We start from the raw sequence: 17,707 nt of genomic DNA on the forward strand, positions 1-17,707 counted from the left end.
GTGAGTGTTTTGAGGTCCAGGAGTGATAGGCTTAATCTGGGTCTGGAAAAGGAGCCCTGGACTGCAGGTCTGTCTGGCCAGAGTCCAGGCAGATCATCCCACGGATGAGTGGTGACCAGGGTTCCATCCCAAATGGCCCCCTGTTCATTACATAGTGCACTACTTTTGATCCTAGCCCTGGTTAAAAGTAGTGCACCATGTAGGGAATAGGGGGGCATGTGGTATGGAGCCCTGGAGAAGAGGAGAACCCTGATCTCTCAGAGAAGACAATTGCATTACAGTCACATTACATTGGAGAAGGAGCAGTGTCAACCAGTCACAGCCCAGCACTGTGTGTGCATCCAAAATGGCACCATATACCCTATATAGTGTACCATAGGGCTTTTATTGAAAGTAGTGCACACTACAGTATATAGGGAAGGTGCTATTTGGGACACAACCTGTAAAAGATCTTAGTACACATCTGTAATGACAGTTGTTTCCCTTTATATTATATTAGGGACAACACTTTCTGAGGTTCTAGTTGCAGGCTGTAGCTTTGTAATACCAACACTTATATTGACTATACAACTAGAAGTATGTCATGTCCCCAACATTTTACAAGGGTTCATGTGTGCAATATGTGGGCTGTATTTGTAGCCTACATAGACTTTACATGGAGGTTTTATGTTCATTCTGCAGAGACTTAATCCTTACACCAAGCTCTTTAGCTCCTTACGTTACTAAATACACTGCAAAGAATGTAAACAAAACTTTCAACAATTACAGTTCATTTAAGTAAATCCGTCAATATAAATGAATTATTAGGCCATGGAAGAACTGGGACATTTTAGCTTCCAGGAATTGTGTTGTGACAGATCACCACTCCTCTTCAATGGCTGACATGGGGCACGTGCATTATCGTGCTGAAACACAATTGGTGATTGTCTGGTGAGTATGCAGGCAGGAAGAACTGGGCCTCAGGAACAGATCCTTGCGACATGGGGCCGTGCATTATCAAACACAAGGTGATCTCTGTGCATTCTAATTGCCATCCATAAAATGCAGTTGTGCCAGTGGCCATTGAAGGTGAGAATTTGTCCACAGAAGTCAGTTACGAAGCCAAACTGCAGTCAGGTCAAGACCCTGCCGAGGACGACGAGCACGCAGATGAGCAGTTTGTGCAGAAATTCTTCGGTTGTGCAAACCCACAGTTTCATCAGCTGTCTGGGTGGCTGGTCACAGATAATCTCGCAGGAGAAGAAGCCGGATGTGGAGGTCCAGGTCTGGCGTGGTTACACGTTGTGGGTTGGATATACTGCCAAATTCTATAAAATGTTGTTGGAGTCGGCTTATGGTAGAGAAATTAGCATAAAATTATCCGGCAACAGCTCTGGTGGACATTCCTGCAGTCAGTATGCCAATTGCACGCTCCCTCAAAACTTGAGACATCTGTGGCATTGCATTGTGTCACAAATTTTAGAGTGTCCTTTTATTGTCCCCAGCACAAGCTCCACCTGTGTAATGTATAATCAGCTACTTGATATGCCACACTTGTCAGGTGGTAGAAGAGAAATGCTCACTAGATTTTTGTGTGTATGGAACATTTCTGGGATCTTTTATTTCAGCACATGAAACATGGGACCAACACTTTACATGTTGTGTTTATATTTTTATTCAGTACACATTGAAAAGCACATTGAGAAAGTAACATCTGAAATAATCTCCTAGCTATCACCATATAAAGTAGCATGCCTGTTGAATGCAAAATGGTCTGTTGTTGAAGCCAAGTGACCCAGCCCATGTTGTTAGACCTACTGGCTCACAGTCACAGCCCAGCAGTAAAGGCTAACGCTGATGCTATGTTTCACAGACCATTTCATGTGAGCATTGTGTGTGTGTGTGTGTGTGTGTGTGTGTGTGTGTGTGTGTGTGTGTGTGTGTGTGTGTGTGTGTGTGTGTGTGTGTGAGAGAGAGAGAGAGAGAGAGAGAGAGAGAGAGAGAGAGAGAGAGAGAGAGAGAGAGAGAGAGAGAGAGAGAGAGAGAGAGAGAGAATGTATCTGTGGTCATAAGGCTATGAATGCATAAGTCGTTAAACCCCTGAACTAATGTGGAGCAGCTGCCGACTTAAGCTCCACAACAGTCCCCTCTCACTGGCTGCCTCTCCTGGCCAGTGACAGTCAATCACAACCAACATCTCACAGCTAGCCAATCACATCCAGCAATTCAAATCTGCTTGTTCACAGCTAGCCAATCACATCCAGCAATTCATAGCTACTCGCTCACAGCTAGCCGCTCACAAGCCAATCGCTTCCAACCAATCGAATTCAGCCACTCCTAGCTAGCTGCTCACAGCTAGCCAATCAGATCCAGACCCCCCTCGCCAGCCATTCACAGGTAGCCAATCATGGGGGGCCTGATTTGGGATTGAGATAAGCGTGCACAATTTGGACCTTTGTGTAAGGCATGCGTTGATGTTGGACAATGGGAGACTTAAGTGAAAACTCAAGATAAGCGCATGGATCTAATTTCAGAATACCATCCAGAGAGAGAGGCTTTGGGGTTCATCCCTGTGTTGCTCAGTCAGGGCACCTAATCCCACAGTTCTTGTGTAAATCTGAATTGGCACACTATTCCCTTATTCTATTAGTATTGCAATACTGTTAAAGCCCTCAGCCCTGTTATTTCAATGATTGTAGTGCTCTACTTCTGCCTTAGAGCCCTATGGCAATAATAAGACCTTTACTTCAATGATCAACTCTCATAATGTAAATCATAATAATGATAATATGTACAGTATTTCCCCCATACCTTTCTATAATAGCGATCTTTGTGAGCCAGAATAGAAAGCATCAGCCTCTGGGGGCATGGTGTGTAATGGGTCAGAAACAGGACAAATCTCAGTCTGCCCCAGTAGAGGTACCAGGAATGATCTGGGTCAGGGAGTAATGACGTTACTATATCGAACACATCAAACCATGCATACTCAGTACTAGACCCTACTCAGTACTAGACCCAGTCACTGGGTTCAGACCCACTCATTTCACTGAGTCTCTAATTTGAGATGAATAAAATATAGCTAGTTATTTTATCCTGATTAACATAGTGTCAGAGTGTGGTTAGAGTGTAATTGTGTATTTACCTTGGGCGGGCAAGAGAGCCGGGCCTCCACAGCAGTATGTGGGGACATAGTGTGTTGGAGCATTATGATGTGTATGTCTGTGTGTGGTGTGTGTGGTGTGTGTGTGTGAGGTGGTTTATCAGAGCATTTTAACTACTGAAGTAATTATAGCCTGCCTCCTGCTGTAAAAAGGATGCATATAAATGTGGCCATTGGCTCTATTGACAGTGAGAAATCCATACACACACACACATACACACACAGCCTACACATTCACGCAAACACACACGCAAGATATGCATTCACGCACATACAAACGTATGCAGACATATACACACAACTACACACAACACACACACACTTCACCATAAAAGCACTAGCAGAAGATTCTAATGGTGGACAGTCCACTTAAATTGATTTTTGTTGTGATGCATGGACCTCTTACTTTATTTTACCGAAATTAAATCAAGCATACTCACTGGTTGTGGATTGTGTGAATCCCATCCTACTACAGTCTTTGACGGTCCACAGTGAGCCTGTGACGATTTTCCCAGTGTGAAACTGTAGATATTATGGATTTTTATGTGTGGCTCACAGGGTTTCACCTCAATGATATCAGATTAATCCTTCTACATGATAAGAGCATTGCTGTTTTCTTGCTTTTTGAAATCCTAATATCTCTGTGTGCTATATTATCTGATGATAAAGTATCTGTGTCCTAGCATATCTGTGTGCTAGTATCTCTGTGTGCTAGTATCTCTGTATGCTAGTAGTATATCTGTGTGCTAGTATATCTGTGTACTAGTATATCTGTGTGATAGTATCACTGTGTGCTAGTATCTCTGTATGCTAGTATATCTGTGTGCTAGTATATCTGTGTGCTAGTATATCTGTGTGCTAGTATTTCTGTGTGCTAGTATATCTGTGTACTAGTATATCTGTGTGATAGTACATCTGTGTGTGCCTGAGTGTCAGTGTGCTAGAGTATCACTGTGCTAAATTATGTCTGTGCAATAGTACATCTGTTCTATAGTTCCAATGTGTTATAGTATCTGTGCTAGAATATCTATGTTATAGTGTCTATATGCTCCAGTATCTTTCTTCAATGCCTTTACTAACAGTTCCTATTATTTCTCTCTTTTTGCAGAGCAATGCATCTGGTCCTTTGGAGAGCCAGTGGATTTCACAGTGATTCCCATCCCCCACTCGGATATACAGAGTTGAAGTTTTGACACAAGCTCTTCTAAGCAGGCCTGTCAGAGTTGTGTGTCTGCCTGGGGGTTGACACTCCTCCACCAACACCACCAACACCACCGCTGGCTCCTCCACCGCTGGCTCCTCAGTCCGAGCAGAGCTGCTCCACTGCATCTTTAATAGACGTCTCTCAAAGCATTGCCTTCCATGGTTTCTGCCCTGCTCCAGACTCTATCATCTTACATCGTGAAGATTTGCAAAGGAATGTTTACAAAGAAATTGGCGAATCCCACAAAGAAGAAAGAGAGTAGCGACAATAAAGAGCCCAAATTGACCACCACTGATTTGCGTGACCAAGGTAACCTGACGCCGACACTCTCCACCACTCTGAAAACCACAGTGAAAAAAATCAGCAAATGCTCTTCGGCGCGTAACATCTCTCTTGAATTAGACGACGGAAAAAACGACTGCTCCTCTCTCTCACCGACTTTCAGTTACCGTGTAGCGATAGCGAACGGACTCCCTAAAAACACTCTTCTGCTGAACAATAATGAGAGTATCTTCCAGGAGATCCTCTCCATCAATAGCGAATACTCTGACTCCCTGAGCGAGGCCAAACCTGTGCGTAGATTCGATGAGCAGAAATCTCACACCATGCCAGTGAGACGGAACAGGAAGAGCCTCATTAGTCTGGCGCCCTCCGATGGCAGCTCAGAGGGTGAGAGGGTGGAGCGCTCAAGTCTGCACACTCTCCGACTTGGAGCGCTACGCAAGCTGAGGAAATGGAAAAAGAGTCAGGAGTGCGTGTCTTCGGACTCTGAGGTGAGCAACTGGAGGAAGACCCTGGGTATCCGGAGCAAGTCCCTGGACCGGGCTGGGCGGCAGCAGAAGTCGACCTCTGCCTTAGAAGCCGGCTCCAGCTCCACAGGCTGCATCAACCAAACCCAGGATGTGATGGAAATGATCTTTAAGGAGCTGCAGGGCATCAGCCAGATTGAGACAGAGCTTTCAGAGCTCAGGGGACACGTCAATGCCCTGAAGAACTCCATCGACGAGATCTCCTCCAGTGTGGAGGTGGTGCAGACCGAGATCGAACAACTGCGTACTGGCTTTGTCCAGTCCCGGAGAGAGACGCGAGACATCCACGACTACATCAAGCAGGTCAGCCACCAGGCCAACAAGGCCAGTCTGAGGTTCATAAACGTCCCTGAGGAGAAGCTGGAGAAAACTGAGAGTCTCATCTATCACATTCTAAAGGACAAAATGGGATTTGCTGAAGCACATAAAACACTTAAAATAGAGCTAGCCCATCGGTTAGGGCAACAAAGAGAATGTTCCAATGCAAAACCTAGGCCTATTATTGTAATATTCTCAACCCCCTCAGATAGAGATTTAGTTTTGAAAAAATGCTACAAACTGAAGGGGACTGGTATATCTGTATCCACTGATAGCTTAACGACTCATGATGTGAAGGAAAAGAAAGATAAAGGAGAAATGTCCTCTTCTCAAACCTACGAGAGCATGGACATTAAGGTCTCAGCCAAGGACAAAGCTGAGAGTGATGACTGGGACTCTATGGACAGTGACAAGGAGCTAGACGAACTAAACAGGAACAAATATGCAATGGTGGTGTCTAAGCCTGTTCACAAACATAAAGCAGATAAAAAGAGGCACGGTCACCATGAGCACGGTAGCCGGTCTGCGGATGAGGCAGGCTACTCTGCCTCAGTTCACTACGCTGATGACTCCTATGATGAGTCTGACAAAGCCTCCAAGCCCTACTATGGGGACCTCACCCCCGGCTGGCTTTCTCAGAGCGACTACTCCACACCCAAGCTCAGCCGCTCCGAGTCTGACTGCTCCAAGCTCTGCCAGTCCTACTCTGAAGACTTCTCAGAGAGCCAGTACTTCAGCCGGCCCAATGGCAGCTCTCTACTATCCTTCTCAGACCAGGAGCTGTGGCAGAGGAAGCAGGAGGACATGGCATCATCGTGGTACGCCAGCCAGACCCTCAGCCAGGAGAACCCTCCGTACACCGAACCCAACGAGGCCGAGACCACAGAGACCATCGACAGTGGGGTGAGCAATGGGCTGGTCTGCATGTCTGGGGATAGGAGCCATTACAGCGGCTCACAGCTGTCTCTGCAGGGAGACCTCTCCCCATGGAAGGACTGGCCTCACCTGGAGCAGGGAGCAGACTCCGGGCTGGACGCTTCCACAGAGCAGAACCTGGTGTCTGAGGTCAGCAGCCCCTTTGACCCAGCTGCCATCCCTGGCTTCCCTGAGAACATCACCAAGTGTCAGGAGGTGGACCTGGCATTTGAAGGGGAGGAGACTTTCATGTTGGATATGGTGGAAAGCACCCTGTTGGACACCGCCTCCCTGGAGATCACCAAACAGGAGAGTGCCCGGCTGGGTAGTGCTCCCCCCACTACTCTTTATACAGCCCCTATCATAGCGAAAGAAACTGTTGTAACACCACCTGTCCATAAGCCTAAAGCTAAAGAGACTGCTAAAACACTTCCTAAAGAAACTTCTAAAGCAGCTCCTAAAGCTAAAACACCTCCTAAAGAGTTAGCTAAAACTGTTCCTAAAGAGGTTGCTAAAGCTATTCCTAAAGAGGTTGCTAAAACTATTCCTAAAGAGGTTGCCAAAACAACTAAAGAGGTTACTAAAACTATTCCTAAAGAGGTTGCTAAACCTATTCTTAAAGAGGTTGCTAAAACTATTCCTAAAGAAGTTTCTAACACTCTTTATAAAGTGACTTCTAAACCGGCAAAAGAGGTTGCTAAATCAATTGCTGAAGAGGCTGCTAAAACTATTAAACTAAGAGAAACAGCCAAAATGGTTCCTAAAGAGAATGTTAAAACACCTCCTAAAGAAATTGTTAAAGCTATTCATACAGAGGCTCCTAAAACACCTCTGAAAGACACTCCCAAAACAAGTCCAAAAGACACTCCCAAAACAAGTCCAAAAGACACTCCCAAAACAAGTCCAAAAGACACTCCTAAAACAAGTCCAAAAGAGATTGTGAAAATACTTCCCAAAGACACTCCTAAAACAAGTCCAAAAGAGACTGTGAAAACACCTCCCAAAGACACTTATAAAACTTGTCCAAAAGAGACACCTAAAATGGTTCCTAAAGGGGCATCTAACACACTTCCTAAAATGGCAGCTAAAGAAGCCCCTGAACTATCCACCCAAACATTCCCTGAGCTTGATGTCAAACACAGCTTCCAACCCAGCCAGACCAAGTCATCCACCATGTACCGTAGCCAGAGCGAGATCCGGTCCGAGAATGTTGTAGAGGAGGTGCCCAAGTCCTGGAGCAGCCGTCTCAGTATCGACCTCACCGACAAAGCTCCGTCCTTTAGCTTTGGGTTCGGCTCTACCCTGAAGAAGGCAAAATCAGCCCTGGAGGTGGTGTGGAAGTCAGGCCCTCCACCTAGTGCCGCTCCCCCGGAGCCACCCCCAGACACAGGATCCTTCATGGGCCGCTTCCGCACACTGTCCACATCCACGGCCAACGACTCCAGCACCACCATTGACTCAGACGTCTACACAGATTCCTTAGTCTACAAGGCTGAAGATGAAGATGAGGCTGCCGCTGGTGACCAGCTGGAGGACAACGAGACCGCCTATGTCGGGGTGATGGAGCAGGTCCTGGCAAACCTGGAGAACCGGTCCAACGCCAACGACACAGAAGAGACAGAGGAGTTTGAGGAGCCCATACTGGATTATGATCCTGATGCCTCTCAGGATTATGTCTCTGAAGACTATGAGGCTACCACCCAGGATTACGAGGACTCTGATGAAGTTGAGGCCACCCAGGAGGCTGCAGTCGTTCTGGAGTATGACTGTAGTCTGGACGAGCAGTACGACGAGGAGTACAGTGAGGATTACGTTGATGATGTCATGACGGGGGACACGGCAGAGGACACAGCAGAGTATGAGGCCATGGTGGAGTATGTCGAGGTGGAGGAGCCTGACGAGGAGGAAGAAGAGGAGGAGGAGGAGGAAGAGGAGTTAATGGAGGACATGGAAGAGGGGGATGAGATGGAGGAGACCTCCGAAGCGTCTGCGTCGGAGAGGACGGAAAACCTAGAGGATGAGAACAAAAACATTCCGGAGAAGGAGGAGATGCCTGCAGAGGCTCCGCCCAAAAAGCGCATCCGTCCTACGTTTAAGGAGGCTGCGCTGAGGGCCTACAGGAAGCAGATGGATGAGCTTCAGCAGCAGATCCTGGCTGGAGGTAGCTACGCCTTCTCTACTACATTTTACTTCACTTTACTACACTACACTTTAATTCACTTTACTACACTTTACTACACATTACAACCTGATCTGGTTCGCACTGTATAACCAACTGCTATGGTAGTTGTCATGCCAAGTTTGACCATTGGATCTGGCAAGACAGCACAAACAGATCTGGGACCAGGCTGCTACACTTTGTCTTCTCTCTTTACTCATCTTTGGCATTGTACCAGTGTAGTGCAGAAAGGATTACACTATATTACTCAGAGTTTTACTCAGTTCAGGTCATAAGGTTCAAATGATGGTATGTATGTAATAACAAAGTCATTACATTATCCACTGTGGATATCAGTCATACAGTTAACAGTACAGTAACATGTAAAGTATGCACTATAAAATAGATATGTTTGTGTACTATCTGACTTTGATCCATGACGTTTGAACACAGACATTTATCTGAGATGTGGAATGATTGGTGTCAGTTGAACATGTCTTTGGTAGAGAATCCTTGAGGATCAGACTGAGGCCTGTAGTGGAATATGTATGAGCTCCTGGAAACCCCCAGCGTCTCTTCCACCGGTGTTGGGATTTCAGGGACTTTTAGGTTGACTTTGACTGTTTGATTTGCTCCTGGCATCTTCTGGAATTGGTCATTGATTTTGTGCTTGATGCTAATATGAAGGGATGACTGTTTTCTTTGAAGGTGGGCAAGGTTAGTGTCAGGGTTAGAGGTATGTATAACATAATCCTCATGGTGCAGCACTTTATAGCTGACTTAAACGGATGGATTTTTATTTTAGAATGCAAGGGTCTTTTTTCAGTTGGAGAGTTGTCTGATTTTTGGGAGTATGTCTCTTCCTCATGAACATTTTATGGCTCTAAAACACCCATGTTCCAGGTCAAAATGAAAATCAGATTAGCTCAGACTCAAACGACATGGATTCCATCCATTACCATCGCCATCAGGGATATTCGGACAATGAAAGCAAAAGAACGCACTGTTTCTGACAGCTTAGAAATATGAACTAAAAACGAAACCTGAAATTCAAGTGGTGTGTGTTTACCATGCCTGGAGCCACATTAGCCTTTCCATTTAGTGAACTAGGTCTATTCTCCACATTACCCTTTCCATTTAGTGAACAAGGTCTATTCTCCACATTACCCTTTCCATTTAGTGAACAAGGTCTATTCTCCACATTACCCTTTCCATTTAATGGACTAGGTCTATTCTCCACATTAGCCTTTCCATTTAGTGAACTAGGTCTATTACCCACATTACCCTTTCCATTTAGTGAACTAGGTCTATTCACCACATTACCCTTTCCATTTAGTGAACTAGGTCTATTCTCCACATTAGCCTTTCCATTTAGTGGACTAGGTCTATTCTCCACATTACCCTTTCCATTTAGTGAACTAGGTATATTATCCACATTACCCTTTCCATTTAGTGGACTAGGTCTATTCTCCACATTAGCCTTTCCATTTAGTGAACTAGGTCTATTCTCCACATTAGCCTTTCCATTTAGTGAACTAGGTCTATTCTCCACATTACCCTTTCCATTTAGTGAACTAGGTCTATTCACCACATTACCCTTTCCATTTAGTGAACTAGGTCTATTCTCCACATTACCCTTTCCATTTAGTGAACTAGGTCTATTCTCCACATTACCCTTCCATTTAGTGAACTAGGTCTATTCTCCACATTACCCTTTCCATTTAGTGAACTAGGTCTATTCTCCACATTACCCTTTCCATTTAGTGAACTAGGTCTATTCTTGTGAATTCCGTCAATGCTTTTAGTGGAACATTGACCCACTTTTAAGAGTTTGATAATAATGTCAAAATATGATTTGTCTTATTGCTCTGCTATTACATTTCCCCTTTGGGATCTGCTAAATGAATCAACCGGTATACCTTAGACTATGGCTGGAATCTCATGAAACCTGCTGAAATTATATTATTATTTTGCTTAAAAATGCTCATTTTGATTAAAGTGAATGTTAGATTTGTTTTGTTACACCTCAAAAAGCATGATTTAATGAATCTGATTAGACTTACTGGAATAATGCTTTTTTCTGCAGCTCAGGTTTGCAGACAAAACCGCAAGCTTAATAAGACAAACATATGGCCAAAGAAAAATGATTTCTCAGTCTGTATAAGTGGTTATTATTGATTTAGTGAAGCAAACAATGAACTGTTTTAAGTGGAATGAAGAAAGGTTTTTAAATCAGAGCTATGGCGGGACCAGGGGAATAGCCCGTCTCTTGTTTAAAGTGAACAACTCTTGACCTACATGTGGTAGCAGCTATAGTGCATGGCTACACTCACAGCACAGCACAGCACAGCACAGCACAGCACAGCACACACACACACACACACACACACACACACACACACACACACACACACACACACACACACACACACACACATACATACACACACAAACACAGTTCAGATATGGCTACAGCTACAGCTAATGCTGCTGCTGTTGTTATTACTTTGTCATTTTTGTCATTACTAGTTATTTTGCTATTGTTTATTCTATTGCTATTGCTAAATCTATTTCTATTGGTAATTCAAATTTATTTGACAATTGCTAGAGCCTAATCTATTTTTATTTCTACAGCTACGACTATACTGTACATGCATGAATACAGCTACAGCTACTTGCAGCTACAGCTATTGCTACTAACACTGCTATTGTTGGTGTTAGTCTTACAGCTGCCACTACTGTATTGAGATGATAATTGGGCTCCCAAGGGCATTCTCAAACCAGGTCAGCCTTGCTTAAAATATTTATATGAGTTTTGTATGGTAGTGTACTGTAGCCTCTTTCTACTACTATTGCTGCCACTGTTGGCTGCGGATGGTTTCTCCTGGGAGAGGCAGAGAAAGGCAGACCCTGGTCCTGGCACACTGTGCCACATTCTATAAGCGTCTATATATAGAATATGCAAATAAAGTGCCATTAAAATATCAAAGCAGGAGGGGGAGTTGGGTTGTTATGTTAATTGTTGTGATGGGGACCTACTAACTCTGGGTCTAAATTGCTGTTCAAATACCAATACTCACAATTGACTGGCTCTGTGGCTTTGCCCTGGCTCTAGATCTGTAGTAGTCAGAAACAAACTGGCCATAGGACAGTCAGGCAAATGCCAGATGGGCTGATCCATCTATAGCCAAGTGGGCCGGTCTAAATTGGGTTTTTATGATTATAATTATTTGGCTAATAATGGGGGCCTCACAGTAAAAATTTGCTGGTATGTTTGGATTTCTGGTCCCAGTCTGTCCCTGGCAGCAGATGTTCCAGTGGTTTAGGCTGTGGGAGGGATTATCAACAGAGATTCTGAGCTAACATGGACCGTCTTCCTCCCTCCTTGAGAATGGCTGTAGTTCTGAGTCTCTCTCACTCCCTTCCTCGAAAAACGGCTGTATAGCTTTGACTCTGTCTTTCTCTCTCACTGGAAATGGCTGAGGCATTGAGTCCGTCTCCCTGCCTCTGTCTGCCACAGCCACAACACAAGAGGAATCATCCCAAATGCAATTGGACTCCTTTAGTGATTGTGTTACATGATGCAGGGAGTTTGAGTGCTGCAGCCTATGGGAAACCACTGATTCTGGGCAGGCCCCACTTGAATTTTTTATGGATTTATGGACATATCCACTACTTCTGCCATGTACGACCCCTCCACAGATCCTGCAAGCATTCAGACAGACAGGGCGTACTAGTGCATAACTAGCAGTGGCGTAAACACAGTTTCTCTGGGCCCCCTGCAAGATCGGAGTTGCCCGCATCTGGCAATTTATTGACTGTCCAGTATCCAGATTACCTGTCCCCAGAGCTTCCTATACAGTGAATCACTTTTCATAACGTGTTGAGGCCGGCAATTAAGGATAATGAGAGGCTCAATTAAAGCTGTTGCAGAACTGCTGTATTTGAAGCACCACTCCCCCTGCAGTTTACCTGATGTTGCTATGGCAATCATGCTGTTTTTACTATCCCTGTAACTGTTACTACTGCGGAGAGATTGTTTTCTAAGCTAAAACTCATAAAGACCTACTAAGAAGCATTAGGCTGTCGGTCTGAAGTGAGCTTTTGAACACCTGAGTAAGCTCCACTCATTACACTGGCACCGTCGTAGCCTTGACCACAACATTTGTTCACCGATATCCCCTTCTACTTGCCGTAAGTTAAATGCTTTCTTCTCTCCCTCTTTTCTTTCTCTTATTTTCTCTTCCTCTTTCTCACTTCCCTCCTCTCTCTTTCTCTCCCCTCACTCCCTTATCTCTCTTCCTCTACTCCTCTAGGTCCCCCCTCTCACCCCTCTCTCTGTTACTTTTTCTAATTATTTGTGTGTTGCTATTGAGTCCCAGCCTCACAGACCCTGGTGGGAAGGGTCAGTAGGCCTACCTGGTTATATTGTCAGCCTGCAGAAGACTATTCCGAAGTGTTGAATTGCACACTTCCCGTCATGGACTCCCTCCAGCCAATTTTTAAACCAATCCAATGCCTTTAAATCTGTGACTGGAATTGTGCGGGTGTGGGATGGAGAATTTGGCCAAAACCTAAGGCTCCTAATGGGAAGCGCTTCAGTACCTGATTATATTACTAGCCTGAAGACGGCTAGCTTCTGGTTATATTGTTAGCCTGAAGACGACTAGCTTCTGGTTATATTGTTAGCCTGGAGACGGCTAGCTGCTGGTCATTATGTATTGTTACCACGAAAGCTATCTTCTGATTATATTGTTTGCCTGCCAAAGGCTAGCTGCTAGTCATACTGTATTGTTAGCCTGCAGAAGGCTAGCTGCTGGTCATACTGTATTGTTAGCCTTCAGAAGGCTAGCTGCTGGTCATACTGTATTGTTAGCCTGCATCAAGGCTAGCTGCTGGTCATACTGTATTGTTAGCCTGCAGAAGGCTAGCTGCTGGTCATACTGTATTGTTAGCCTGCATCAAGGCTAGCTGCTGGTCATACTGTATTGTTAGCCTGCATCAAGGCTAGCTGCTGGTCATACTGTATTGTTAGCCTGCATCAAGGCTAGCTGCTGGTTATACTGTATTGTTAGCCTGCAGAAGGCTAGCTGCTGGTCATACTGTATTGTTAGCCTGCAGAAGGCTAGCTGCTGGTTATACTGTATTGTTAGCCTGCATCAAGGCTAGCTGCTGGTCATACTGTATTGTTAACCTGCATCAAGGCTAGCTGCTCGTCATACAGTATTGTTAGCCTGCATCAAGGCTAGCTGCTGGTCATACTGTATTGTTAGCCTCCAGAAGGCTAGCTGCTGGTCATACTGTATTGTTAGCTTGCAGGGGAGGGTCAGTGCTTGTTGATGGTTAGCTTGCAGTCCTCCTAGTTAAACTGTTAGCCCGCAGCAGGCTAGCTGCTTCACTGACTTCGGATCAATGCCCTCTGTTACCATGCTCTGTGGTATTATAGTCTATTTGTTCAACTGTGCGACCAAGACCATATCCACTTTATATTTGTAACACAGTCATACTTAGCATATTCATAATTTATACTGTATATCCTATTGTGTACATATCTGTTTTATTACTATGCATGCTACTTTCCTCTAATTACTTGTTCTTTTTCAGTGACTTTTGATTGTTATTAATATTGTACTGCAATGTTGAGGCTAGTATGCAAGCATTTCACTGCATCCTTTATGACTGCTGTAAACTGTGTACGTAACGAATACAATTATAGGTGTTTGGAGGGGTCGTGCTTGGTGATGGTTAGCTTGCAGCTTGCCTCCTAGTTAAACTGTTAGCTTGCAGCAGGCTAGTTGCTTCACTGACTACGGATAAATGCCCTGTGTGACCATAAGTGTTCCTCTGCATCTGACTAGCTTGATTTAGTGTTATCTCCATGAGGTAGCTGACAACATAACCAGCTTTCCTCTTAAAAATCGATTATGTTTTGTTTCCTTTCCAGTGATTTAAGTGGTTCTTTTAAGTGGTTTTAAAACGTCTTTGTATTACGTGTCTCAGTGGCACAGCTGGACCTTGCTAGAACTTACCCAGATTTGCCCTAGCTTTTAGTGGCACCTAGATTTCCTGCATCTTAGCTGTACCTATGCTAGCTGTGCTATGTTTCCAGATTTGCTGCTAGACAAATTGTATTTTAACTGTATCTAGATTTGCTGCACCTACTGTATCTTAGCTGTACCTGTATACTTGGCAGACCTGCATTCGTTTTTCCTATGTTACAGTAGCTGTGCCTATCATAGTAGCTTCACTGATCTTAACATGGCTAAAGAGGTACATTGAGGCCTGTGTTGGGGCTAGCAGGTTGTTTGAAAATGTATTCTATACATGTGCTGAAGAGATCAATGGTACGCAGACCATGGGGGATAGAACAAGGATGCTGTCATTGGCACCCATTCAAAAAAAGATGATTTAACAAAGTGGATATTAGTCAAATTTGTAATGATTTATGTGTTCTAACAGGCCCACAATGTGGTTAATACAATCTGATTTGCATGCCGCATAATATTTCAAAGTTGTCCTTTCAGGTTTAGAAAAACAATATGCTAAATGCCGACCTCCGTTTTGATAAGCTAGCCATATAGAAATTGGTGGTGGTATTTGCAGTCGTTTTTATATGTAATGCAGTTGATTGGTGACAATGACATTATTAACATGTAATGGGGTTGACACACATACAAACATTGTATGCTCATTTTTACCAACATAGTGTGAAATATTCTTAATTAAACAATAGCTTAAATGTATAGGCTAACTTTGATGGGCGGCAATGAGGAGATTTTTGATCTATCCCCCATGAGGGACAAGTGTGTGGCATTTCCATGGCATTTCCATTGTTATGTTTGAACTCTTTCCTGATCTATAGTTTCCTAGTGTGTTCAGAGTCTAGGGTTTCCTTGTACGGTGGTGACAGAGGTCTCTCAGTGGCAGCTAGCGCTGACCTGCCTTCAGTGTAAACAATACTAGTTCACACAGTGACTGCATCCCAATTGGCACCTATGGGCCCTGACAAAAAGCAGTGCACTATATAGGAAATAGGGTGACAATGGGATGCAACAATGTATCACTACCTCTCTGTCAATGTTGCTGTAGGACTCAGTCCTAGTATATCACAGAGTGTTGTTTTTTATGCGTGGCAGTATTTGATCTTGATTATGCTGACACTTATCAGTGGCAGATCAATAGTGAAGTCATTACACTGCCCTGTACTGTGTAGCGCTATCTCTTTAAGACTACAACATTATCATCAACGGTTCAACACCTAGGACACTCTCCGGTGTAGCCCTGTTTATTGAAAGGAAGTTTGTAGTTTACTTTAGGGTTATAGAGAGACATAAAAGTTATTTTGGGTTAGCGTACCGCTGTCCACCGCCAATCATTTTCTGTCAGTTAAACATGCAGTGCACTGCATTATTAAAAACACTATCATCAACACCATGTCTAACAGAATTTCAGAGATCACACCTGCTAAATAACTTACAGTATCAGTCCATGTATTAGTGTATTGTATTGTCATTCCTCCATATAGTACTGTAATCGGCCTGTGTGTAGCTGGTGTGGAGGAGTCAGGCGCAGGACAGCAGATATGAGTAATGAACGTACTTTACTCAAGAAAATCAAATATATAAAACACAATAAACTAGTCCACAATAACGGACCATATACATACAAACAATCACTCACAAAAAAACATGGGGGAACAGAGGGTTAAATAATGAACAAGTAATTGGGGGATTGAAACCAGGTATGTAAAACAAAGACAAAGCAATTGGAAAATTAAAAGTGGATCGGCGATGGCTAGAAGGCCTGTGACGTCGACCGCCGAAAGCCGCCCGAACAAGGAGAGGGACCGACTTCGGCGGAAGTCGTGACAGTACCCCCCTTGACGGGCGGCCCCAACAGCGCGCCGACACCGACCTCGGGGACGACCCGGAGGACGTGTATGCATACGGTTGCATGTGCACATGAGCAGTGTCCCAGATCTCCTCCGAGTGCTTAAACCATTCGTCCACCGCAGGAGCTTCGATTTGGCTCTGATGCCAAGGTGCCAGAACCGGCTGATACCTCAGTACGCACTGGAAGGGGGAGAGGTTAGTGGAGGAGTGGAGGAGTGGCGGAGTGAGTTTTGGGCCATCTCTGCCCAGGGGTTGAACGCCGTCCACTCCCCCGGCCGGACCTGGCGATATGACCGCAGAAACCTACCCACATCCTGGTTTACACTCTCCACCTGCCCGTTACTCTCGGGGTGAAAACCTGAGGTGAGGCTGACCGAGACCCCCAGACGTTCCATGAATGCCCTCCATACTCTGGACGTGAACTGGGGACCCCGATCAGAAACTATGTCCTCAGGCACCCAGTAGTGCCAGAAGACATGAGTGAACAGGGCCTCTGCAGTCTTTAGGGCCATGGGGAGACCAGGCAAAGGGAGGAGATGGCAGGACTTAGAAAACCGATCCACATAGACCAGGATTGTGGTGTTGCCCTGTGAGGTAGGAAGATCCATCAGGAAGTCCACCGACAGGTGCGGCCACGGCCATTGTGGAACAGGTAGGGGTTGTAACTTCCCTCTGGGCAGGTGCCTGGGAGCCTTGCACTGGGCGCACACCGAGCAGGAGGAAACATAAACCCTCACATCCTTGGCCAAGGTGGACCACCAGTACTTCCCACTAAGGCAACGCACCGTCCACCCGATGCCCAGATGACCAGAGGAGGGTGACGTGTGGTCCCAATAGATCAAACGATCGCGGACAACAGACGGAATGTACAGACGCCCAGCTGGACACTGGGGAGGAGTGGGCACTGTGCGTAACGCCCGCTCGATGTCTGCGTCCAACTCCCACACCACCGGTGCCACCAGGCAAGAGGCCGGAAGTATGGGAGTGTGATCCATGGACCGCTCCTCTGTGTCATACATCCGGGACAGTGCATCTGCCTTAGCATTCTGGGAACCTGGTCTGTAGGACAGAGTGAAAACAAAATGGGTAAAGAACATGGCCCACCTTGTCTGGCGAGGGTGCAGTCTCCTCGTCGCCCGGATGTACTCCAGATTGCGGTGATCAGTCCAGATGAGAAAAGGGTGTTTAGCCCCCTCAAGCCAATGTCTCCACGCCTTCAGAGCCTTGACAACAGCTCCCGGTCCCCCACATCATAGTTTTGCTCTGCCGGAC

The 17,707-nt window shown here is 45.2% G+C and overlaps 1 protein-coding gene across 1 annotated transcript in view; it reads left to right on the plus strand.

Annotated features, from left to right (window-relative positions):
* Positions 1 to 4,484: 4,484 nt before the first annotated feature.
* LOC112264241 (protein unc-13 homolog C-like) overlaps positions 4,485 to 17,707 on the plus strand; it is a 235,001-nt gene continuing 221,778 nt past the window's right edge. The window contains exon 1 of the mRNA XM_042331063.1: positions 4,485 to 8,546. Within this exon, the coding sequence (XP_042186997.1) occupies positions 4,502 to 8,546 (4,045 nt within the window). The 5' untranslated portion in view covers positions 4,485 to 4,501. The remainder of the gene's footprint in view (positions 8,547 to 17,707) is intronic.

Source organism: Oncorhynchus tshawytscha, linkage group LG12 (genome assembly GCF_018296145.1).
Source record: "Oncorhynchus tshawytscha isolate Ot180627B linkage group LG12, Otsh_v2.0, whole genome shotgun sequence".
NCBI lineage: Eukaryota > Metazoa > Chordata > Actinopteri > Salmoniformes > Salmonidae > Oncorhynchus > Oncorhynchus tshawytscha.